Source organism: Paramisgurnus dabryanus, chromosome 5 (assembly GCF_030506205.2).
Source record: "Paramisgurnus dabryanus chromosome 5, PD_genome_1.1, whole genome shotgun sequence".
NCBI lineage: Eukaryota > Metazoa > Chordata > Actinopteri > Cypriniformes > Cobitidae > Paramisgurnus > Paramisgurnus dabryanus.
Genome location: NC_133341.1, coordinates 40687274 through 40713812, shown reverse-complemented (window position 1 = coordinate 40713812; position 26539 = coordinate 40687274). Strand labels below are relative to the sequence as shown.

General features: G+C 37.0%; 1 protein-coding gene across 10 annotated transcripts; it reads right to left on the bottom strand.

The window, feature by feature from the left end:
* Positions 1–312: 312 nt before the first annotated feature.
* Positions 313–26427, bottom strand: pisd (phosphatidylserine decarboxylase). Of its 10 annotated transcripts, none has more exons than XM_065284174.1 (8): positions 26324–26427; positions 25833–25882; positions 25189–25343; positions 11515–11751; positions 10548–10686; positions 8020–8169; positions 7768–7928; positions 313–1560 (listed from the first exon to the last, which is right to left on the bottom strand). In XM_065284174.1, the coding sequence occupies exons 1-8, from the start codon at positions 26410–26412 to the stop codon at positions 1336–1338; spliced, it is 1206 nt and encodes a 401-aa protein (XP_065140246.1). In that variant the 5' UTR covers positions 26413–26427; the 3' UTR covers positions 313–1335. The 10 variants fall into 10 exon arrangements, with proteins under 10 accessions (XP_065140246.1, XP_065140245.1, XP_065140242.1 ...); XM_065284173.2 differs by lacking the exons at positions 25189–25343; positions 25833–25882; positions 26324–26427 and adding exons at positions 16127–16292; positions 20469–20936; positions 21562–21749; XM_065284170.2 differs by lacking the exons at positions 25189–25343; positions 25833–25882; positions 26324–26427 and adding exons at positions 16127–16292; positions 20469–20933; positions 21562–21749.
* Positions 26428–26539: the final 112 nt, after the last annotated feature.

Here is a 26539-nt window from a genome sequence, read left to right as displayed (position 1 = left end):
AAATAACTTAATCCAACTTGTTACTTAAATAATTTGTATAATACCAGTGGATCTGAATGATATATTGACATTTATGCATTTGGCAGATGCATATCAAAGTGACTTTCAGTGGATTACAACATATACATTTTATCATCATGTGTGTGTGTTCACTAGGTTTGAACACCCATGACCTTTTGCGCTGCTAATGCAATGCTAGACAGGAACAACGATGACGACATTTATGGTACATGTCCAATAAACTATTACCTTACCATAGTACCAAATGACATGATAGCATGTGGTGTTTAAAAAGACATTTAAACCACAACATTGGAAATAATCTTCAAAATTTATTAACAACATTTACTGCGCTCTTAACTAGTGTGTAACTAATGTCTATGTTAAATGAATTAATAAGATTTCTTTTAAAAGAGTTTGATACTTTTTTTAAAAAGTGTGGCCAGGTACACAACAGTGTTTTGAGGCAAACATTTGTCCAGTGGCCCAAACCTCTGGTAGTAGCACATGCGTGGTCCAGATCGAAGGAGATCAAGAAGCGTCGTCATCTTGGTGTAGGAATTAATCTGTTAAAATTTCCGGATGCTCGTTTAAACAAAAATGATCAAGAAAAAGACTCCAAGACCAAAACGCATAAGCCCAAAGACAATTCTGATTTATATCAAAAGGGCAAAAACATGTTAGTAAAAATATATCTTGGGTTTTTGGCACTAATCAAATTCAGATAAAAACAGTAGAGCTTTCTGGACCACCATAATAATCCTCACCGTTAATCTCCCAACTAATCTCTCTAAAACCAAAAAGCAAAGGCAAATTTTTACATCAGAGAACAATGGCAGTAAAAATTGTTATCAGGTGGCAATGATTTTGTCAAAATTCGTAATGAGAAAAAGTTGGACGGAAAGAACTGAATTAAAGAGGTTTGATAAACCAAATGTCTCTTGTACATTCTCTCTTTTTTTTACAGCTGTGCAAAAATGACTCCAGCCAAAGGCAATGTGGACAAAAAAAGAAACAAAAAAGTTTCCTTAAACTCAATAAAAAAATAATTTAGCTCAAAACAAAAAGCTGGATGGTGTTTCAAGGCAAACACATTACATCTTCACGATCTAAGCTTTGCCTTACAAAGTATTTAACAAGAAAACGACAAAAACAAGCATATAAATGACCCCAATGGCAACAATGCATCAGTGGTGGTTTGAGCGAGTACATATGAACGCACATGTATCTCAGTTTAAACAGAGCACAAAAACGTGAGTGTATTAGTTTCCGAGACCCTGAAAGCATCTGCACACGTCTAGTGTGTCCATCAATCCGTTACCCCTCTTCTCAATTTCACATTGTCCCGAGGGGTTCTCCGAAACGGATCTTTTGGCCCGCTTGCAAATTAAAGGTGAAATTTCGTGGCGCTTCAAACAGCAGCACGATAGTTGAGCCCAGGTTGAATTCGCCCAGGTGCTCGCCTTTCCTCATGGAAATGCCTTCTTGGTTGTTGTTTGTTACGTAGCTCAAGTCATTGAAAGTCCCTTTGCTGTAGCGAGGGCTGTTGGTACGTAATTCCTAAAAGGGAAAAAAAACACATTGTTAAAATCTTTACGATAAACGTTTTTATCCAAAGCAACTTGCTGTGCATTTAATCGATAATTTTTTTTTCAAGTGTTTGTGTGTGATCCCTAGGACTTGAACCCATTGCATTGCTAGTCCAATGCGCTCTGCAAGATAAAGTACAGAAATATTCAACACTGATGCACCACAAGGGGCGGAAAGTTCCCGATAAATTTCCGGAACTTTACATGGAAAATTAATCTGGAGTAGGGATGCATAACGATTAATAGAAATTAATCTTTTTGTTTACATCATAATAATTATGTATATATAAATATGCACACATGCATGTATAATGTTATAAAATATAAATACAAAAAAATATATATAAATTATACATATAAATATACATGTAAATCTACACATATACACATCTTAAATATATATACACATGCATGTGTGTGCATTTATCTATACAAAGTTATTATACACAGTTCACACACATAGATGATGTAAATAAAAACTTTTATTCTGCTATAGATTAATCACGATTAATCGTTATGCATCCCTATTCTGGATAATTTTGGAAATATTCCAAACTGGAAACTTACAGGAATTTAGGGGAATTGAAAATTTAGGAAAATCAATATATCACATTCAAACATAAATAAACAATAAACATTTGGTTTGGTCATAAGCAGACATGCATGCAGGATAATACAAATTTTGAATTATCATTCTGATGATTTCTGAAGGATTTTTGATCACATAAATCCAGCTTTGATGAGCATAATAGACTATAAAATAGTAATATGTCCAAACTTTTGGGTGGGACAGTAATTCTGTGTGATGAAAGAAAACTGTCTAGCAGAATGTAGAGGAAATGATCAAGAAATGATCTGTGAATGTTATGGATAAATGCAAGTACATGCAGGGGGTGTGGTTTCAGTGGTTTTTTATGTAAGCAGCCTGTGTGCATGTAGAAATTCAACTGAAATTGCATTAAAGGTTGTTGTTTTAAACAAAATTATGCTGAAAGATCTTTTAAGTTCCCTGTTATAGGTAACTTTGCATTTTTTGATTCCCAGTTTATTCGGATGTGCGAGAATAAAGGCACATGACTGCAGTGACGCGGATGATGTACGACGCAACTGACGTGTTATCTGATGCGCCCCAGCTGTTTGTTTTGTGTGTGCCTGGGCTTTGTTTACAATCCAAGGAAGACACACGCTGTAAGTTTGGAAAAAAAACTTCACAAACATGTCTGAGGATAACACGTCATCTGCAGTCCACTGCAGTCACGTGACTTTAGTCTTGTGCATTCGCTTAACAACAGATGCGGAAGAGAAGACACTGCTGAATAAAGTCATAATTAGGGATGCATAACGATTAATTGCGATTAATCTATAGCAGAATAAGTTTTTGTTTACATCATATATGTATGTGAACTGTGTATAATAACTTTGTATAGATAAATGCACACACACGCATGTAAATATTTAAGAAATGTTTATGTGTGTATATTAGGGCTGTCAATAGATTAAAATATTTAATCTGGATTAATCGCATGATTTCGTGAGTTAACTAGCGATTAATCGCAAATTAATCGCCATTTAACTGTTCTAAATTTATCTAAATTTAACACTTTTCAAGTTTTTAATGCTCTAATCAACATGGATTTGGACAAATATATATGCTATATGCAAATGTATGTTTATCACAGCCTGTTTAAATTTTCAACAGAACCATCAGATATAGTTTTATATATGATTTTCCCTTTAGAAGACGTTGTTCTTTCTCCATTTCTGTTTGCTGCTGATCATTTGTGACCTGAGTTGGATGAGCACATTTTCAAAAATTAGTCATTTATATTTTAACATTCTCTATTAAAAAAAACTTCAAAACAATTGGAACAATTGTTGGAATCTGACAAAGCATGACAGAACTACACCTGTTTACGCAGAGCAAAAACAATATCAATATATGTTAAATATATGTTTTCTTTTATTATTTAATTTTGACATTGAGACAGACTGCTTTAAGATTATGTAGGCTAATGCAAGGGTTTAATATAATGTTACACAACAGATACTTTTACTCAACAGTTAATCCAAACATTCACTTCAGATATAACAGATTAAAGGTCATACCTGCGTGAATTCGTGTCAAAACAGATATTTTTAAAACTGTAATTTTGTATTAGATGTCTATATATATATATATATATATATATATATATATATATATATATATATATATATATATATATATATATATATATATATATATATATATATATATATATATATATATATATATATATATTAGATGTATTAGATGGCACTCGCGCGTTTGTATGCATGCGCTTCAGACGTCTGCGTCAGACATATATATTAGATGTATTAGATGGCACTCGCGCGTTTGTATGCATGCGCTTCAGACGTCTGCGTCAGACATGGCTTTTGAGTCTTGTCACTCTTAATAACTCTTTTAACATCAAACAGGTCCCGAACTTTATCTCTCTTAATAATTATTTTAACATCAAGCAAGTCCTGCAGTCTATTTTCTATAATTTCTGAATGCTTTAAAAACAAAACCAAAAAGTGAAAGAAGACGCATCTTTGCTTTAGATGATGGATTTGGGACGGTACACCTCTCTGGAAACGTGCAGATAAAGATTTAGATATTAAATGACCATTTAGAGCATTGGATTCGCTAGACAAAAGCTTAATGTTCTTATTTTTATGAAAACCACCGACTCATCTAGACAGCGCAGGTCACTTGCTGCGCCTCAATTCATCCAGCTGTGGGACAAACAGAAATTGTGTCAAATTGTGTGAAAGAAATGTGTCGCGTTAATCGTGCGTTAATAAAATTAGTGCCGTTAAATGAATTTGCGTTAACGCGTTATTAACGCATTAATTTTGACAGCCCTAGTGTATATATACACATAGGGCTGGGCGGTATGACGGTATATTCCGTTACCGCAGAATAAAATGTCAGACGTAACAGATTTTTCTATTCCGTCTATTCCGCGGAATGCAAGTAAGTGGGCGTGGCTAACTCTGCCCTCCAGCATGTTAGACTGAGTGTGACGGAGAAACATGTAAAATAGTTCACTTATAAAAAAATGAACGAGTTATTTGTGTAATTTTTATAATAAGTGCCAGTGAATCCACCAAGGGTCACACAGCGAGACTCTCGCGTGCAGAGGGCTCTTTAGGCAAGCGCAAGGAGCTGCGACGCCAAATAAAGAGTTCTTCTCGCACATAATGCTAATAGTTGTAAAGTTTTCTGAACTTTAAGCAAGCTAAGACAAAACTCGCGTTTATATCAGTGACACGTGCGCTTCTGGAGCAATGTAGTTTGACGCGCCATTTGCTTATACAAACATTTTGATCGGAAAGATGAGAAAGAGATGCAAATGTTAAGGTCTAATAGAAAGTAAAGGGCGTCAAGATCTTAAAACAAACTTTATGATCATCACATCATAGCACCTGTCACATTTATAATATCTAGAGCTTCTTCTCTCACATACAGGTATTTATCCTGTCTGTAGGTTTTTGCATATATTTATACCTGTTCATTTTACATATTGCATTCGTTTAATGTAATGTATGCATAAATACAAAATACAATGAAGCCATACTATAGCTTCAATAGTCTATAAAATTAATAACTCTATTAAAAACAAGATTCTGTCTAATCAAGACTTATCTGTTGTTATCTTCTGGGCATTTTCACTTCAACATTATTAACTTTAAATTCCTCATATTTTATAACTGTGGTGAGCATTTAGTTAAAAGCTATAGTGAGTTGTTAATTTCTGTACATTTTTATCATCAAAAAACAATATAAACTGAAAAACATGTATACCGTGAAATATTCGGTTCCGTGAAATAAAATGACTCATTCCGTGAAATAGATTTTTGGTCATTCCGCCCACCCCTATATACACATTTGTATATTTATGTATACTTAATTTTATATATAGATATAAATACTTATATATATTTTTTATTAAAATTATACATGCATGTGTGCATATTTATACATACATAATTATTATACACAGTTCACACACATATACGATGTAAACAAAAACTTATTCTGCTATGGATTAAATCGCGATTAATCGTTATGCATCCCTAGTCGTAATTTTTGTTATTTTAGACCAAAATGAATGTTTTGATGCTTCAACACATTCTAACTGACCCACTGATGTCACATGGACTACTTAGATGATGTTTTTATAACCTTTCTGGACATGGACAGTATACCATACATACATAGATTTTCAATGAAGGGTCAACAAGCTCTCTTACTAAATCTAAAATATCTTAAACTGTGTTCTGAAGACGAACGGAGGTCTTACGAGTTTGGAACGACATGAGGGTGAGTCATTAATATATTCTCCTATAATCCCATTGAAAGTTTCCAGCCTTGAAAATTGCCAGAATTTTGCAACCCTACGCACTAAACCTAAATTTATGATGTTTATTTATACATCCTCTTCAAAATCATTGGTTCTTATAAAAGAAAGTAAACACAGAGCTTTATAATGAGATAAGATGGATAATGCTGTATAATGGACAATAGGCTGTATAATGAGATAAGATGAGGGCTAGATGAGGGCACACCCTGCTACAGGTTACACTGTTAATGCGCTACTAAAATCCTACCAGAGAGATCACAGAAGAGATGGGCAATTCAAATATAAACTAATACATTAAATATTAACACATCAACAACGCTGCTGTATTTCCGCTTTACAAGACTAAATTAAATTTTAAAAGGTCAACATGGCTGTAAAAAATAACAGGATTTGAGCTGACTAACTTCCGTTTATGATACTGGATACAATTTTACTTCCGATTTGAAATATGTTATTGAAACAATTAATCTAGGCAAGAAGTTTGAGATATTTCGAGTATTCCATATTATTGACCTTGTCTGTGAAAGTTAAAGTCTCAACCTAATTATGCCATTTGGAGCATCAAAGATGATGATTTCTCATTTATTTCAATCTATGGCACAGTCTTACCAAGCCAATTTTTTTTTAAAGATATCAAGGTTATATTTTCACAGCATGTTTTTTACATAATGTAGAATGATTGTGTTTATGATTGGACACAGCTTTCATTAAGTTACTATACACTACACACAGATGACCACCACCAATCCACTTAATCCACTTGCGCAGTCATATCACCCATTAACCCAAATTGTTACACAATCCTGATCCTGTCTTGCTCTCTGTTAACAGAGAGCTTCCCATCTCCCATTAGGAATAAGGCCAAACCCATTTTTGTGGTGTAGCTCTATATTTCACAAATGGCTTCACAATGTATTTTTTTTAAGAAGGAAATAAAACACCAGTGATAGTGATGCTATGCCTTAAACAGTTTCTGTAGTAATTGTACTGGGATAGTACCACCTGGGAAAGTACCACACGGCTTTACTTTGCTTTTCCATTGGATCATCAAAGTGGGTGAGATTATAGACTTGTCATTACAGTTGCACCGCCTATACAGGTGTGTGACATCACGATACAAACAAACGCTCAACAAGGGAGCATATCAATGGAATGGTGTTCTTGATTCTCTCCATGTGGATGTTTAGGAAGTTTGGGAACTTGTATGTACAACATAGCACAGATGATGACATCACTTGGTTTGTCTGATGGTGCACAAGGATAAGCTAATCTTGCATTTAGCAATGAAGCTGGTAGTGATGATTCTTTCCGGCCAATCAGTGATCTGCAGTATTACACGCTACGCTTTGGTATCGGTACGACTCCCTTGAGATGGTACTAAAAAAGTATCGGGTACTAGGTACTGTACACCAGTGGTTCTCATTTTTTTTCATCATGCGAACCCCACTTTGGGCTGTGCATTCCTTTGTGACCCCCCAAAGAAAATTTCTGACATGAAACAAACTAAAACTTAAAATTTGAATTAAACAAAACATATTAAATGTAATGCTAATGATTAGTAGCCTTATTTATCTAAGGTATAATATATGAATGTATTTTTATAAATTGTCAGAAAACTTGTGACCGCCCAGTTTGAGAGCCACTGTTGTAAACAGTGGAAACCTTGTACTGAACCGTACCGGGCTGTACTATCCAATGGAAAAGTGGCATGAATAAGAACAATAATGGCTATTTTAGGTTGCATCTTGAGCTATTAGCTGGTTATAAAGATGTCTGAGCATACTAACCTTGTCAAAGTATATGCGTATAGATCCCACATTCGTGGCCCCTACAGCTGTGAGTGAAAAAAAGCCATGTGTCCACTCCCCGCTCAAGACCACACGCTCATTGTGGCAAAAAAGTTCCTTAATCCAGCGGGCAACCCCTGGGTTCACTGACATCAGAGAACCTGCAACAGGAAACACATACACATCATAACAAAGTTATATAATAGTAGCAGCCAAGTAGAGAGAGAACGAGACAGCGAGAGAGACACTGACCTGGAAAGTGTCGTCTGTGTGCCACTCTCCAGTCTGTAGGTGAGTGGAAGCAGTGGTAGTCTCCTGGAGCCAGATATACTACGCAGTGAAATAACTCATTCCCTTCCTTAGTGACCAGGGATTCCTGGAACGTGCCAGGGTCTTCCTCATCTAAACAGGACACAGGAAATATAATATACGTAAATTACACGAATACAGATTCCCTGGAATGTACGAACATGAGAGTTTGGGGTGACACTGAGTGCGTTTACATGCACAGAATAAGCAGATAACTAGCAAAAATCTTCTTATTATAGAAAATTGTTTTCATGCGTTTACATGCAAATCCATGAACCGGCTATGCAGACAATTGCGTTTACATGGGACGTCACCATCTATAGTACATAATAGTTTATCAAAAAGCCAACGGCATATCTGTCTTAAGCTGTACTGTTGTATCTCTTCTCGGGTCGCAGAACCTGTAAATGTAACATGAGCTTCTATTTTAACAGTTACTCTGCCAACTGCTTTAGTCGAGCGGAGACTTTTATTTGTTACTTTGCGCTTACTTCCGCGTGTGACGTTTATCTTTCATACGTGGAGACATGCGCACATGGACAAAATCGTAAGAAAGCCAGTAAAGGTGTTTACATGCCACGCGAAATCGGCGTAATGAGCAAAAAACTACCAGTGCCGATCGGTTTTTGCTTACGCATGACCCACACGTTATCAGTTTATTAATCATAAACGGCGTAAGACTGTGCATGTTAACGCACTCAATGTCTGTTGTGCCAAACACTGGCAAAAATTTCAGCTTGAATGAAAATGTGATGATATGCTTTGTATTTTGATGTATGTAAGAGAAAGCAATATACAGAGAAAGATAATGGAGAGCTTAAAGGGACACTCCACTTTTTTTTGAAAATATGCTAATTTTCCAGCTCCCTTAGAGTTAAACATTTGATTTTTACCTCTTTTGAATCCATTCAGCAGATCTCCATGTCTGGCACTACAACTTTTAGCATAGCTTAGCAAAATCCATTGAATCTGTTTAGGCCATTAGCATCGCGCTCAAAATTGACCAGAGTTGAACTCTTCTGTAGTAACATTGTGTACTAAGACCGACAGAAAATTAAAAGTTGTGATTTTCTAGGTAGATATGTCTAGGAACTATACTCTGCTAATGGTCTAATAAGATTCAATGGATTATGCTAAGCTATGCTAAAAGTGGTACCACCAGACCCAGAGATCGGCTGAATGGATTCCAAAACGGTAAGAATCAAATGTTTAACTGTAGGGGAGCCAAGAAAATTTGCATATTTTTATTTTTTAAAAGTGTAGTGTCCCTTTAAGTAAGGCATATCGCTGGATCAATATGCTGAATAGTGTTAAAGTAATATTACTATTAACCAATAAAATTTCATAATTAAAGGCTTTATAGGGAGAGTTCGGCCAAAAATGATATTAAACCCATGATTTACTCACCCCCAAGCTGTCCGAGTTGCATATGTCCATCGTTTTTCAGACAAACACATTTTCGGATATTTTAGAAAATGTTTTAGATCTTTTAGTTGATTAAATGTAATGTTACGGGGTCCACGACCTTCAAGTCCAAAAAAAGTGCGTCCATCTTTCACAAATTAAATCCAAACGGCTCCAGGATGACAAACAAAGGTCTTCTGAGGGTAATCCGCGCGGTGTTGTTGTAGAAATATCAATATTAAAAACTTTATTAACGAAAATAACTACCTTTCCGTAGCGCCGCCATCTTAGACTCCTCTGTTTTCAGGAGAGAGTATTAGCGTAGTGTACGCACTTTTCTTAGTGACATATGACAAATTCGGAGGGCGGGGGCACAGAGCAGCAGCAGAGTAGCCTCTGTAGGCTGCGTAAGCTCTCATCCTGAATGCAGACGCGACTAAGATGGCGGCGCTACCGGAAGGTATTTATTTTCGTTAATAAAGTTTAAATATGGATATTTCTACAACAACACCGCGTGGATTACCCTCAGAAGACCTTTGTTTATCATCCTGGAGCCGTTTGGATTTAATTTGTGAAGGATGGATGCACTTTTTTTGGACTTGAAGGTTGTGGACCCCGTAACATTACATTTAATCAACTGAAAGATCTAAAATATTTTCTAAAATATCCGAAAATGTGTTTGTCTGAAAAACGATGGACATATGCAACTCGGACAGCTTGGGGGTGAGTAAATCATGGGTTTAATATCATTTTTGGCCGAACTATCCCTTTAACACCATTCATAGATATCCATCATTTATCTTGGGTAACAATTAGGCATGCTTGTTAATCAAACATTAACCGTTAACTGATACGATTTTAATATTAAATTGTCACTGAGTAAAAATACAGTTGATAGTTGTCTGTAAAAACAATACAAACATTTTATTTTATTAGCAGTAACAGATCAACAACAGAACCAGGATTCATAGCATGATTTTCACACAACATTACATTATCAATGAGCAAGCAATCCACTTATCAGAAAGGCCAGAGCAAGGTTAATGTTTTTTTAAAGAAGGACTCACTTCTGTTATTCAGGAGACTCTCAGTACAGGTGCGGGGCCCGAGGAACGTCTCCAGGGAGTAGGTCACACCCTTTACCTGTTCCACCTCACAGTTCTTTACGTGACCAAAATGAAGGATCTTGCCATCAGCTGGGCTGATCTATGGAGTGACAAATGAGACATTATGAGAATGCAACCAACTTGAAATCTGGGTTTCCCACATTCAAATATGCATGGAAGTGAATAAAAAACTAGTTTGGGTTACACATATGTACATATTTTAGTAATAAGAGCAGAGGTGGACACAGTAGAGAATTATTTTTACTTTCTACTTGAGTACATTTTTCAAGTATTTGTATTGTGTCAGTGTTTTTCTTTGGAAAATTAACATTTTCAAATGATATATCATACTTTTTACTCCATTAAATTTCATAAATACAAGTTTTTGTTTAACATTAAATATTTAAGTACATTTAACATCATTCAACGTACTTTTACTTGAGTAAAAGAGATGCACTAGAGATGCATCAATATTACATTTTTCCACCAATACTAATATAGCCGATTATTCTGACGGATATCTGTTGATGGTTATGTTAACTTGCATTAACTAAATTCTGAAGATTAAATTTTCTAAATGTTATTCATTCATATAATGACCATTAATACTGAACATTAAACTAGAGACGTTTCTTTACATTTTCTACACAAAGCTCAAATTCATTGCATTTTCCTGTTCACTTTTGATTGACACGGTATATCGGCCATGACTATCGGCCCATAATTATGCATAATTACATGCAACTAACCCTAAACCAAAACCAAACCCTATAGTAAGTACATGTTGTCAAACTGATTATACTCACTTACTCAAATGTATAATTACACACAAGAGCACAGTAATATAAAATGTAAATCTAATTTGCTCAGTCCTCATTGAACAACATGGATATCTGATTTTAAGAATGGGCTTTTGACCCAGACTCACCACGCAGTGCGAGTCACATACTGGTCGGACCTGAGGTTTGAGTTTGCGCCTAAAAAACTCTCCCAGGTTTCTGTAGTGCTGTAGATCTTCCACAGCCGCTTCTTTCATGTTGACGCCAAATGTCCATATATACAAATTGTAGATAGGTTTTCGTAACCAAGTGGGCAGGTCCACCTGATTTAAACGACCCCAGGCTCTGGAGAGCAATCTCGTGGGAATGGATTTGTAGATTGTAACCTGCACCCAAATAAAGAGTAGAGAAACAGGCATGAAACAATTGTGGTCAGGAATACGCTTACAGCAATCCTCCTAAAAACTGTGGTCCACTTTGCTGGATCTGAGGTACCTATGGTATAATTCATCTTAAAGCATTAATGTAGGTAGGTAAATGTATTTTGTACACACATAAGAACACAAAGTGTGGGAGGGCTTTACAAGTGCAATAAAGTATGCAAAAAATAATTGAGAAGGGGTCGTTGACTTTTTCAAATATCACAAGTGTGCATTAATTTCAAATTATTCAAAGGACTGGAGTCAATTATTTCGTTTAAACCACACTTATTATAGACATGGCTCTGGTGATTATTTTAAGACATTTGCGTTTATCAAAAAATAATGCACACATGTGGAACATTTCTCATATATAATAAATGTATAAATAAATGTATACAATGAACCTTAAAATGACTTTTAAAATGCATCAATACGATATCAAGCAAATAAAAACATGGTACATGATGTGCCCCGTAAAAAAGTTATTTTAAAAGGACAAAACATTTATTTTTAAAGAAGTGTTAATTCTAGTAGGCAGGTAAAACCCTGCAAAAGTAACAATAGCAACAGTGTTGCTATGAGTCCGGCACATGCAGCAACGGGCTATAACGTCTACTGTTTCATCCGCAGGAGTGTTTAGATCAGTTTAGCCTGCTGATCATTATTGATGTGGGCATGAAGTGATCCTATGGCTGGGATACAGGACAGGAACTAGCCTGAGTGTTCGGTGTAAGTGGATTACTGTAGTCAGCTTCAATCTCAGCTGATAGACAGGATGCTAAATGTGGAAACTCTTACAGGGTGGTGGGTTGCAAATGGTTTAACAGCAGGAAGTGCAGGCATTTACATCACACATATAACTTTGGCAGAAGAAAAATGAGTTATAGTGCATTTAAGGTATAAGGTGTTTATGAAAAGTGACAGTTGTTTGTGAACGTCTCTTTTATCATAAACCCTTTTGACGCGTGTGCAGCAGGCGCATGATGCACATGGTTCACATGACGCAACTAACACGTATTTTGAAATGACGAGCAACACACGACACTTACGGAAAAGAAGTCACCAGCCGCCACTGTTCAACATCATTGCGAGTATTTTCTTCAGAAAATTGGAGACAGTCTCATTTTTTAGTTTGCAGCACTTCGCCCTCGACGTGCAGTAACATCATAATTTCTAAATTCATCCCTGTTTGGATCCCAAGGAATGAACGGGTCTAGGCTAAATACTAACACATTCACAACGTGCTGTACAAAGATTAAGTGCATGCATTGAAAAAAGTTAGGGATACGTCTAAGTTGAGGTAAGAACAAAGTAAAATATTGAAAAACGGTGGTGTTTTCCTTACAGGGTTCCCACACCTTAGTTAACTTCAAATTCAAGGTCCTTTCAAGGACTTTCCAGGTCCAATACCCTCAAATTCAAGGACTAAACGTGGGGACACATTTCAAGTTAGAGCAAGGTTACGTCGTGTTGCCTTTTAAGATACATTATAACAGTTCCATTTTGAGGGAACTCGCGCTGCGTCACTGCGGAGACACTTTGGGGATGCTTCAGGGGTAAGTGCATCTGAATGTGTATATCAAATTCAACCAATGGTGAGACTTAACGACAAAGACAGGGGGACGCAGGAGTCAGGAAGTATATCACTATCTGAAATATTGCCGTTAAAGGGACACAGGAAGTATGGCAAGGGAGACGCAGCGTCTCGTTCCCTGAGAATGGAACAACAGTTACATACGTAACCCGAGATGTTTTCATTTGTCAAACACCACTATGCAAAAAAGCATTTTGGTATGAATCACCATTCGCATACAGAAGATATAACCATTTAAAGCGAACATTTTAGCATGTGTGCTTAAAAGGCTAGAAATTTTATGATATTATCCCACACTACACAGGGAATATGGATTTTTTTTCAGAAAACGTCTTGCATAAAATAGAGTCAAGCACTTTTAATGACCTGTATCTATGTATGTAAATTTTCAAAAACTTCCCAGGGCCTTTAATATTTCCCCCAGATTCACAAACTTTCAAGAATTTCAAGGACCTCTGGGAACCCTGTCCTGTAAGTCTGTGTTTTCTAAGGCTATGTTTACATTAATGCGTTTATCCTTTAAAACGCGTTACTTTTGCTACGTTTACGCCTTTCATCTACACTACACCACCGTTTTTGACCCTCATAAACGGATTCGTTCGCAAACGCTGCAGACCCTGTTTTAGAACTCAGACGTTGCGCTGAGTGTAAATGAACGTAGACGGAGTCTTATGTTAACGAACAGCTGATGTTAACGTGACAGCGCATCATTTTCAAAGTAAAAATTATTTTATTCAGGTAAATGGAGGTTTGCAATGGAGGTTTTGCCAAAAATAGCAAACACCTAACAACCAGCTATTATAAACGCTATATCGGATTGTTTTAACATTATCTATAAGGATACATGTCTATTTTATATTTATGTTTGAGCATTGTTGAGTTTGAATATTGTTGTAATTTTGTTTATGTTTTGTTTAAATTTAGATAGCTTATTACGAAAGATAGACTGTAATTTTAAACGCCATAGGGCGTTGTAAAGGGCAGTATGAAGGGAGAATTGTAATGGGTCAGCCATTATTTTCGAGTTTAATTTAAGTTTTGTTTGCTACTTTAAAATGAATTTCGTTTCATATAATTTGTCTCTTAATTTTAATCGATGTTTTGTTGATACGTTTTGTGAATATAAATTAATAAAAACAATAAACTCAACGTCATTAATATATAATGCTCGTTTAGCCGCTTGCGCTTTTAGCTATTTCTGTGTTGCTAGCGGAGGACGTGCAAGGACCTCGCACACTTTTAAAAATTAATGCAATAAGCATTTCTGTAGGCTAAAGCTATACTTCACCTCTTACTATGTTTGATTGAAGTTTGAATTTGCTGAAATTTCTTTTTGCTTCAAGTTCGTTTAGTACTGTTCACATGAAAGCTTTCTTTTTAAATCATAAAGACCTTTATGTTTAGTTATAAAATCAAAATTAACCTATTAATCATATTAATATGTTGTAGGGGGGAGCTAGAACAGTATAAGACTTTCCCAAACACATTTTTATAGGTTCAAAAATAGTGTCTGTTGTAGTTGCCAGCAAAAGAACCAGGTATGAATCTTTGTCAATATCGCACACCCCTAGGCTGCGTAAATGCGCAAAGGTAAGCTATTATTAGAGTAATAAGTTATTTTACACTTTTATGCACATGCCCAGTTACGTGATTGGTCATGTTTCATGCGTTTATGGTGGTGTATAGTGTGGATGAAGATTCTTTTTAAAATGCTAGTATAAACAAGGATCGTTTTCATTTTAAAATGCCGTTTTAAAACGCAAATTCTCTAATATAAACAGGGCCTAAGTCGTTTGATACACGACGACACAACCCTCTCACATGCCTATTGTGTGCAACTCAGACATTCACGTAACCCTGCTGCGAGCATCAGAAGGTTTATCTGAAGGCAGATTAAGGGGAGTGGTCGCGACTTTTAGTCATTAATTAAAATTATACATAAACAACATTTACATTAACAAGCAATTTGTATTCTCTGCTTCAACTTCCTGACTTCCACTGGATATACGGTATCTGTTTAAGCATCAACATGGGTTACTGGTGAATTTCTGACTGGTGAGAGCTATACAATAGTGGTGTCAGTACCACCGTGGCACTGTGCCTTCAACTGGGTCTGGACACAAAGTATTTCTCAGTTCAGCACAGCTATCAGGGACAATGGCTCTTTTCACATCAGTCCAAATGGAGCACAGAGTTCAGCGGGTTCATATGCAAGTAGCCATCTGCTGATAGCCCTTTTTGCTGACCTCAGATCAGATTTGTAGATCACCTTCTAGGGGTTATGGCAGTGGTTCTCAAAGTGGCTCTAGTTTTATTAAATTTTATAAAAAAACATACATTTATCATAAATTCCGTGTAATCAAACCAAAATCCAAGGCTACTAACCCGCAGCACTGCATTGCATCATTTAATATGCTTTGTTTAAATCAAATTCTAAGTTTGAGATTTGGGGGGGTGCACATCGAAAAGTTATGTATACAAAAAGCTGATCCTAAATCACTATGGCCTACTGTTATGTAGGGCATTACACCTTAACATTTTAATATTGTACCCATCATCACAGTCACAGTCATATCATCAAACCCAAGCATCATCCTACGCACCTGTTAACACCCAATGCATGTCATGATTTGAAAAGCAAAATGGACATATACACTGATGGATATCAATGTCTCTGGATAGTGAGATATAGCACACAACTTTAGAGGTATTTGGGGTCTATTTGACATTTCCACCCATACTTACTCTGCTTGTGGGCCTCCAGCCCACTTTGGCGAGAGGTTTGAGTGCTCCGAATGGCAGGATGTAGTACAGGAAGGACAGAGGCCATGAGCGAAGGCGGACAGTGGGCCGGGACATGCAGCTCAGCTGACCTAAACGCCGCCGCAAGGCCAGTTGTGGGAACTGCAACCTGAACAACACAACCATTATGCACAAAAGTGCGCAAAACACCTAGCTAGTCATGTATAAAAAAAATGTACAAAAAAGATATGGAAATAAAAAGTGGAAAACAAAAGATGTATATACAGATAGTTTTGCTAAAGGATAAATCTCACAAAAACCCAACCCAAAATGAAAAAGATTTATATTTTGCTTAGAGAAATTGAGGCAGGAAAATTATGTAGCTTTATCACACCTCTTAGGCCGCATTTACATTGCATGTTTGAAGTGACTCAATTCTGATATTTTCCCTCAGATCTGATATGACCCACGAATGTTTAAGCAAAATAAAAGCAAGATAAAAGCGCATAGATTCCGCATAGAGGCCTTATCAGTCCCTCCGGAAAAACGTGATTATGCGATTACATGATTCAACGCATAATAGCCAAAGTCTGCATATTTATGTGGGGGAGCATTTTTTCGAATATGCCGCACTTTCGCAGCATAAATTGCAGATTTCTGTGCGTAAAATTTGCAGGGCTGGCATGATTTCATAATCATATAAATATATATTAGCAGAAAGTTGAAAAATGGTGCATTTATCTCACACAAGCGCAGCCATGTCCCCTGGTACCATGGGAACGTTATGAAGTGACGTGAAAATCATTGAAAAGCTGCAAAAGTTGCAAGTTCCCGCAATTTCATCGCATAAAATTGCATAAATATCCCGCATATTCCCTTGCATTTTTTAAGAAAACGTGCCGCAAGATCAAGGATTTTTGCCCGCAACAATCACAAAAAAGGAAGGATTGCCTTATTCATATTTGGAAATAAACCAGATATGACTCTGATACATGCATTCACGTCCACAATGTAAGCGGACAGATCCGATATTCCCATCTCAAGATGTGTCGTGCATCATAAAAAAATGCGTTGCTGGCAAATGCGCCAACTCAGGTGGACAGCACCCGCGATCACATGACTCTCCTTAGCAGCACAATGGAGGACAACGGCTCCGCTTAGTGGAGTAATATTCAAGTTTTATGTCTTGTTACAGAACTAAAGCTCTATAATCTTATATAATCCTTGTGTCGGTGTCCATTGCATATAACAACATTTTACTTCCTCTGTGGTTTAAGCTGTTCTGGATCAGTATGTCTGCCTTGAATTGTTTTGCCAAGTGTTTAGTGTAAATGCTGATATCGGATACGAGTCGCTTTTAAAAGATGATGTAAGCAGGTCGTCAAAATATATATATATATATATATATATATATATATAACAAATCGGAATTGGGCATCAATAGTTGCAGTGTAAATCCAGCCTTAGTATGCCAGTTTAATAAGCAGAAACTATTATACGTAAGCCAGGTGTAGGTTGGTTACTCAAGGTGCTTTGTTAAGCATTTGTGCATCCCAGCATCAGCTGAATCAATGGTTTGGGGCAGGACCACATGTATCTAACCAATGGAAGAGGTGGGAGTTTCATTTCTGTAAATTCTCATCCAAATGCATTAAGCTAATGAGAATTAGGGTAAAATCCCTGACAATACAAAAAAAAAAAAAAACACAAAACGGACTAAGCAGGAGTATTAAGGCATATTTTTCTCTAGATTTTTTGGGGGGTGGGATTGGGGGATGTTTTTGAGAGATTCACCCTATAAGAACATAAGAGGGCTACTCTGTCGAGATAGCAAAATGTAGAAAAGAGAGTTTATAAAACATGCAAAATTATACACACAACCCACTCACTCATACCAAAGACCAAACACAGCAGCCCATAGAGAGAATAAAAAGCAGAAGACACACAATATGTTGAAATAGGAAAAAGAGAGGAACAGCAGGTCTCCACAGTAAACTTAACCTCAAGGTCATCTCAACTACACGATCCACATCCTCTCTGACGTTCAGCTCAGCTACGTTTTCAACATTTCCCCATGCAAGGCGAACTTTCACCTGATTAACACATTTGAGGCTAATTTAGGATTCATGGTCACCTACCAGATAAACTTGCTCTAGAAATGATGTGTTACCCGAACGGCTAGACTATTTATTCAATGCAAATGTGCATGCAATCTGTTCAGTAACCATCATTCTGATGAAGTGGGTCACGATGTTTAAACAGAACTAAAGCACCCATGAGGGATATCCACCATCATTTTATTTATTTTTAGCACCTGTGAGGGGCGATAACATCTCGAATTCTGGATCATAACAAATGTTGCATGTAGGCGAACAGAACAAGGTATGCAAAAATGGTTGCCCCTCTATTTTGGATACATAATGCCTGAATAAACCGATGTCACCTGGTTTGACTGCATTTCCGACCGTGCGCCTTTTATTGAGACAACACTAAGAGCGAGTGCTTCTGGCTAAAGAGAGATTAGCATTAGTGTGTCAGTAAACTGGGTCATATTTGGCCCTGAAAGTGATGAGACGGCACCAACCATCCACGGATGCAACTATGTACGTCTATCTATAGAATATAATACTGCATCCACCCTAATCTGGATGAAAACCCACACTGACCTGTACACAGAGGGGACTTAGTTTATCTAACACAAACACAAATATTTACAATGGAGGAGGAGAACACTGTACCCCTTTCAAAATCTGTATTCTTATGTTTGAAAGGCTTATGTCTGCAAATAAATAGAAATGCCTTGGGCACCTGCACACGGTGTATAAAAACGAAGACAGCATGAACTCAATGACAGGCTAGTACATGCGCACCGTGCAATGTTTTGATCTCTATCGTAGCTGGGGCAACAAAATATCTTATCATAATCATAAACAAAAGTGCATCATCGTATCCGCTGATCTCATGAGTGGGCTTCTGCTAGATAAAAGTATACATTTACATCAATGGGATCAAACACATAATCTTTGCATTGGTAATGCACTGCTCTATCAATTGAGCTACAGGAAGACCACTTTTTTACATTGCTTTTACTTTATATTTATATACACACACACACAAAATGCATCTCCTGTAGATCAGCCTAGTAGTCATTACTTTACATAGTAAGAGCTCAAATTTAAAGACCAAGCAACAAATAAGCAAAGCTATGCCCTGACTACAACCCTGAAGACCCTAACAACAAGCTAAAAACAATTCTGAACCCCTTATCATCCACATAGCAATGCCCTTCACATGCACTGAAATACAACACTATTGCATTGCGTTGCATGGGTATTTTCAGGAAATGTTATCATACTATAATATTTTTAGTTTACATAAGCAGCGATAATGGTTGTGTAATCCAACATATAAACTGGATGCCGGTCTGTGACAGCTCTGCTATATAAATGTTGTTTTTATTGATTAACTACATTTCCTCTGATAATTCTGCAAGTATCTGGTATAAACTCACACGTCGTTTAAACGCACCTCATTTTAACGTCCGGAAAATAGTAAACATTGATATATCTCAATGACTTCACACAATGACAGCTTTTAGTAGTCAGGTAATCATTCAATACAATTTAAAGCATTCCTCCCCTTCCCCCAAGCTGTCCAGCGCACATGAATAGACCACCGCAACTGTGATTCAGGGTCCTACACATACTGTGTATCAAGTAGAAAGACAAAGTCTTTAGGTTCAGACTTCTTTAGATTATCCTCCGATCTTTGTTTTTCATCTCTCCCTCTCTCTCCTATACAGCCCCCCCTTGTTTCTTCATTGCAGACACACATTGGCCAATCACTGGCTGAATATGAGCCTCCCTTAACATCTTACTCGAGAGAAACAGCATCTGAGGGTGGCCTGTTTTGGATGAAGCGATTTAGATCACCGCATCCGAACCGGCTCACTTGCGATTGTGACGCAGCAAAAACGTAACGTTACATTACAATTAGGGCAAACGGGGTCGCAAAGCTTTGTGGGACAGAGACGGGGGGCCCGGCGAGCTAGATCCCTTTGCACAAACTCAGTAGTCTGCATCCATCCCTGTACACTGATTGTGCCTCTCTCTGTGGGTTGGCAAAAATTAATTCAATCATTTGAAACAAATCTCTTGAGTTCACCAGAGGTCTCTGTAATCCACTTTTCCTCTCTCTTTCATGCACTTTTCAGCCCTCAAATGTCTATCCACGATTGTTCTAAATACAACCTATTCTCCAAACTACTCCATCACAACCAAATTCACCTGTCATCTCAACCTGAACTAAGTCCAATATCACAATCTCTCTCTCTCTCTGCCGGTACCTGAATCGGCTCCGGTGGCTGAGCTGAGTAGAGACCCCTGGGGCTCCAGGGCCTCCCGTGCAGGCGTTGTTGGCGCCGTTTGCGGGCTCCCCTTTCGCTCCTGCCAAGGAGCCCAGCGGGCGGAAACGCCGCACATCAACCCTGACTCTGTGGAGATTGTAGCAAGAAGGAGAGCTGTGCAAAGACCTGCAGCATCTCACCATTTCCCCGCAGCGCTCCGCAACGGTCCCTGCTGCTGCATTAGACCTTGATGACACATAATGACTGTGGAGGGATTACTGCGTATCGTGCTTTAGCCCTCTCTCGCGCTCCCTTCTTGCGTTCGGCCCGGTGGTTTTCTGCTGCAAAGCTCAAAGGCCGGCCCTCCTGCTCGTCACGTGCGGACTGCTGAACTGCGATTGGCTGCCTGGATGACAGGGTCCACCTTTTCCTCTAAGCCGCTGCTGCTGAATTGAAGTGCTGGTGCTGCTGGGAAGGCGGTGATATGAAAAGGGGGGTGAGGGAGGAGTTTGTAAACAGACAATCCTGTCAGCATGTGCTCAGTAGATCCTGAATTCCATCTCTGCTCCCATCCCCCTTTCACCCATGTCTCAATAATAAAGAATAATTCTAGCAACTACATCCCATGTTGATTTCCTGATTTCAAAATTATTATTTTTATCTTTAATGACAAATTTCAAAAGACAACAAAAACAGCTCACTTACAGATTGCTGAAAATGCTACAAAGTAACTTGCTGTTTACAATAAAGCCCACCCACTGCTAAGCAAAGTGAAATCACATGAACTTCACACAACAGGACTTCCTAATAACCAGGAAGTCATTTTTTCCACTCTACACGCATCTTTTGACTCACACAAATAAAAAATAAAAAAACACTTTAAAAAAACTACAATTCAAAGTTCATAATGACCACTTTTCTCTTTTCTCTTAATCTAAAACATCGTTAGCATTAGCAATCTATTAGTGAAAGATAATTGACTATAATTGTAATATATTCACTATAAAATAAAAAAGCCCACGGTAAAAACCCATATTTCAATACAAGCAATATTTATACAAAGAAAAATATATACTGAGGAGTGAGGACAAACCTTTATACTCACTCGTAAAAACAGACACAAAATAGGAAGAGATTCTCCTCAGCGCTCACGGTCTCATCACTGACAGTTACTCGCATATGAAAAGCTTTTAAAGAGCGCGTGTGGCGTGACGTCACCATTAAACATTAGCCAGACCCGTGAGGAAACATTTCACTTCCCATTTAACGACTGCGGTCTAATCCACTCCCTAAGCAGACATATTACAAGTCCAACAACAGTCCAAGTGACACACACAAAGAAAACACAAATGACAAACGCTGGGGAAAACGCGAGAGATGAGGCAATACCAACTGCGTTTTCCGCACTTGAAGGGCACACCAAGGGTCTTTCCTTCCAGAAAAAAAGAATCGTATGTGATTTTCATCGCTCATATCGCAAAGTATCTTCTAATTGGTTACACTTGTCATAGACCTTCCATAATTATCACTTTAAGGGTTCTGCCATTTGGGATGAATAGAACTAGGGATGTTCACTTCCTATTGGCATGCGCCCATCACCACCACTTCACAATTGTTGTCGTATTGCGATTGCTATTGTGTGTTGCGACACACTGTTAGTGTTATCGATTCATTGTGTTTGGTCTGGTGTGACATAATTTATCATGATTCATTTTTGGTGGTGTAATTTTGAAGTGTTTCCTTAAACTGCATCTGGAATCAGTTGCACAAGATAAAAAGAAAGTTAATAAATGTGTTGCTTAAGAATATGCTTAAAAAAAATCGCATTAAAACATCGATTAAAATGGCGTCGAGTTCGTAGTAGTTTCGTGAAGGAGAAGATGTAAAGACTATTGATTTTATTTATCTCGGTGTCTCCAGCCGGTAAATATAACAAAGGCGGTATTGTGTGAGAACATTCTGGAAAAGGGAACACCTACACATAACGCGCTGTTATCTTCAGACGCTAAGCTTTCCGATATGTTTCATCACGGTCTCTTTGAAATCAGATCCATTTTACAGTCTGACAAAGTGATTAAAAACATTTGCGATTGTTTATTTTATCGTAATATCATAACTAGCCTACACCACAATTTAAAAGTATTTTGTCATTTTGTGAATAACGATGTGAAGTTAATAATGTTTAAAATAAATCAAACTCTGTTATTTTTTTAGCATCTTCGGTCTAGTCACCCTTCACCTAGAATTTATTAAAATGTTCCCATGGCTTTTTATCAAGAGGTTTTTTGAGGTCTCGCAGTGAGAAGCTTTTATTAAAAGAGAGTTCATATCTACTATGAGCCCTCATTGACATGTTATGCATTTTTAAAAACAGAAAGTTTTATTTTTTATTACAAGAAATCAGTGTTTGTCTTCAAAAATCCAAACATTTAAGTATACACCCATAAATTACAAGATTTTTAAGCTCACATGAAACATTTCGGACAAAAGACTTTAAACCTTTAACCAGTAGTGAAAATTTTATGCATGCACAAATGAGCTCAATATGTAAAAAAAAGAGTGCAGGCTGCTATTTTTCTTCTGTTCATATTAGTTTGTAAGATGCAAGGCTGCCTCCCTTAAAGGGATAGTTAAAATTATCACCTAACATGAAAATTCACTTATTTATCTACTCACAAACCTGTATACATTTCTTTGTTGTTTTGAGAAATGTTTGTAAACACACCGTGAATGATGGGGCCCATTTACTTCTATACTATTCTTTTATCCTTCTATGGAAGTGAATGGGGCTCATCATGAACAGTTTGGTTACAAACATTCCCCAAAATATCTTTCTTCACATTCACCCGAACAAAGAAATTTATACAAATTGAGAATGAGTAAATGACAGAAATTAAATTTTTGGATGACCTATCCCTTTAAAAATTAGTGCTCGGTCAATGTCAGGACTGCTGTGTATAACTTCATCAATATGACACGTGTTGGTTGCTGTTTGTTTGGATCGTGGCTTTGTGTTACTGTGACAGAAGTGTCATGCGTGGCTTGTTTAAAGTCACAAAGTTCATCTTACGAGTTTGGGAGGTCCTGACTTAACAGCATTAAAACAGTTTTTTGTGTAAATATTAGTGCCTGGTGGGACAGGTCATTCACGGGTCATACCAAGTGACCATTAGACAGCAGCTCCACGTTGGAGGATAAATCTTAATTTCTTATATGTGAAAGATAAGGATCTTTATCTCTTGTATGAGAAAGATAAGCGCTACAACGCACGAGTGAAAACTCGAACAAAACCGGCCAATCAGACACCGGTGACATCACAGCAGAACTTCAGCACATGCTCAGGTGATTTTAGACACTCAAACAACAGTGCTGGCAAGCTCACATTGAAGGCCATACAACAAGAACAGTACATTACATAATACCTCAGGTATTGTACGAATATACTAGGTATTGGACTTTAACAAACCTAGTAACAAAATATTTTACAACCGGACAAGACAATATAGAGCAGAATCTTTTACATTTAAGTCAAATGTGATTATATTTTCCTGCATGGCCAAACACAGAGCAGGTGCATGTGGCCTGTTCATTTTATTTTGAAAATAAAAATGCAACAAAGGGAAAAATAATAATAATATAAAGATTAGCCAAAATTAGCTTTTTTATTGACATTCTGAAAATGGTGTCAAGCTGACAAATGCAGGTTTGAATGTTTGCATACCCTGTATTTGACCAATGACACATCACAATAAAAACTTTGTCACCGCGGTAAACAGTGGTAAATGAAATACCAATGCATCTTAATAAACTACAATAACAAAATATTTGAATAACAGTCTAAGACCATATTCACAGCTTAATTTTATGCTGACTCAATTAATCAAGGTAAACTTGGGGTAGGCAAATTTTTATAGTAGTAACACTTTATTCACATAAAAGGATTGTTCACCCAAAAATTCTGTCATTATTCTCAAAGGAGAATATTTTTGTAACTACTATTTTTTCCTACTTTGAACTGTGTGGTTACAAAGACGGCTCAAAATTTTTTTTAATGTTCAGCAGAACAAAGAAATTTATTCAGAATTTAACTAACATGAGGGTGAGCAAATGATGACAGATTTTTTTTTTTGGGAGAACTATCCTTTTAATTTAATTGTATCCATAGTATACAATGTACAATCTATAAAAATAAAACAAAATAAATTAAAATAAGTTAATTTTTAAAATAAAATTTAATTTTAACTTTGAAATGAAAATGTAAAGAAATAAACAAAGCTTAAAAATGCTATAAAGGTATCATTTTATGTGCAATTAAGTGATTTCTAAGAATCAAAACACAATTGACATGTGGACAAACAATGAAAGTGAGATAAATGACATAAAACTGAAACTTCGAGAGTCTTACACCCATCCTTAAATAATATCTACACACATTTTTGAGCATGGGCTCCTGAAAATACCTCATTATCCAGAGACTTCGAGGACATTTAACACCATCAGTGTCCCTACCAAACTGAAGCTTACAGCACACAGCTTCCCATACTAAAAGTTGAATGTGGGGCAAAAGGTTGTGAATATGAAAGACAAAGCGTCTGCAATGTCAATGTTTTGCAACAGTGTCTCATGACCGTTATTCACACAAACTAAACCGTGTGATGGTTTGCAAAGACACGATCAGTGAAACTGGGGTTCAGCTTAGGACAACGAGAGCAGATCTTACCTGAACTTCACTGGCTAGCCGTGGTGGCACTTCAATGCCGATCTTTTCCAGCTGTCGATCTTTATATCGTCCATATTGGTCATACCCCAAGTAACCCCCGCCTGAAGCTACGAGGAGGAATAGAGGACGTACGCGGGCTTGCAGTCCTGGAAAGCCTAATAACAAGAAAACAGCATTTTGTCATTAAATGTATTTAGTAACATATTCATATTTATGAATTCCAACATAAAATACCCCAGTTTTAAATCCCCTTATAACAAATCACACATGATATATTATTTATAAGTTGCTTGCAAAAAATTTATTGCATAAGAATACATGGCAACTTTTGAATTGCCGCCAATTGCGAAAGATGGTCCAGATGGTCTAGTTACATATGTGCCAGTAGGTGGTTTCACCTCATCTGAACTTCATGGTTAATCCTAACCGGGCCATGCCAAACAGCCAAAACTCAAACCATTGGCCGACAACAGTCGATCATAAATAACAGAACAGTGACATCTAACGGCTTCCACAAGAAACTACACCTACAATTCCCATAAATCTTTAGTGCGTGGGTTGTGAAAAAAATGGGAAATGGATCAGTATTTTTATTTTTTTTATGTTTTTTAGAAATAGGATGGATTATTTTGAATTCCACTGACCTTCTGGAAATGACCTTTGATGACTCCATCTAACACCGTGTAGCAGAAACCTGCATAAAATAAGAAATGTACACAAATGTTTGAAAAATACCCCAAATTACACTGAGCATAGATGTGCACTACATACATATATGTGATTTTTCAGCTGGACCATTTTTAAGACTTTTTTTCATTAATGGGAACTTTTTTTGTACTGTGACATTCGCATTTAAATATTAAAACTTAAATATAAAGATCCTGTCTAAGCATATTTTTTTCAACAAACAAATTAAATTGAAAACAAACATCTGGCCATGTCTCTTACGTGTTTCCTTAAAGGAGAAGATGACCCTGAGGTTTATGTGTGATAGGAAGAGACTAGCTGTGACTTGACTCAACATTAAACTATCATTTTAACTCACTTGACAGATTCGTCAGATTTTCTGGATAATGGGATAATAACGTCTAACACTGGAGCTGTCTATAAGTCCAAAAGATCATTACAAATTTACCTGCTTTTTCTCGTCGCTGTCAGTTGGGGAAGAATCACCCTGCGGACGAGCGCTGCCATGCTGTTTGTATGCGGCTGAATTTCTCCCATTTCATTGTTGCGGGTTTTCTTTTACCCCGAAGGCACACTGGCGCCACCTGGTGAAACGGAGCGGGCTTCCGTTCACAATTAGAGAGAGCGTATAAATAATTTCATTGCGTATAAATAACAATAAATT

Excerpts from the sequence above, each read along its gene's own strand:
- pisd (XM_065284173.2), bottom strand. The coding sequence starts at position 20,671 with ATGGTGAGATGCTGCAGGTCTTTGCACAGCTCTCCTTCTTGCTACAAT. Across the intron at positions 16,293-20,468 it reads AGCCACCGGAGCCGATTCAG|GTTGCAGTTCCCACAACTGG; the intron begins GTACCGGCAGAG and ends TGTGTTGTTCAG. Across the intron at positions 10,687-11,514 it reads TATGTGACTCGCACTGCGTG|ATCAGCCCAGCTGATGGCAA; the intron begins GTGAGTCTGGGT and ends GTCACTCCATAG.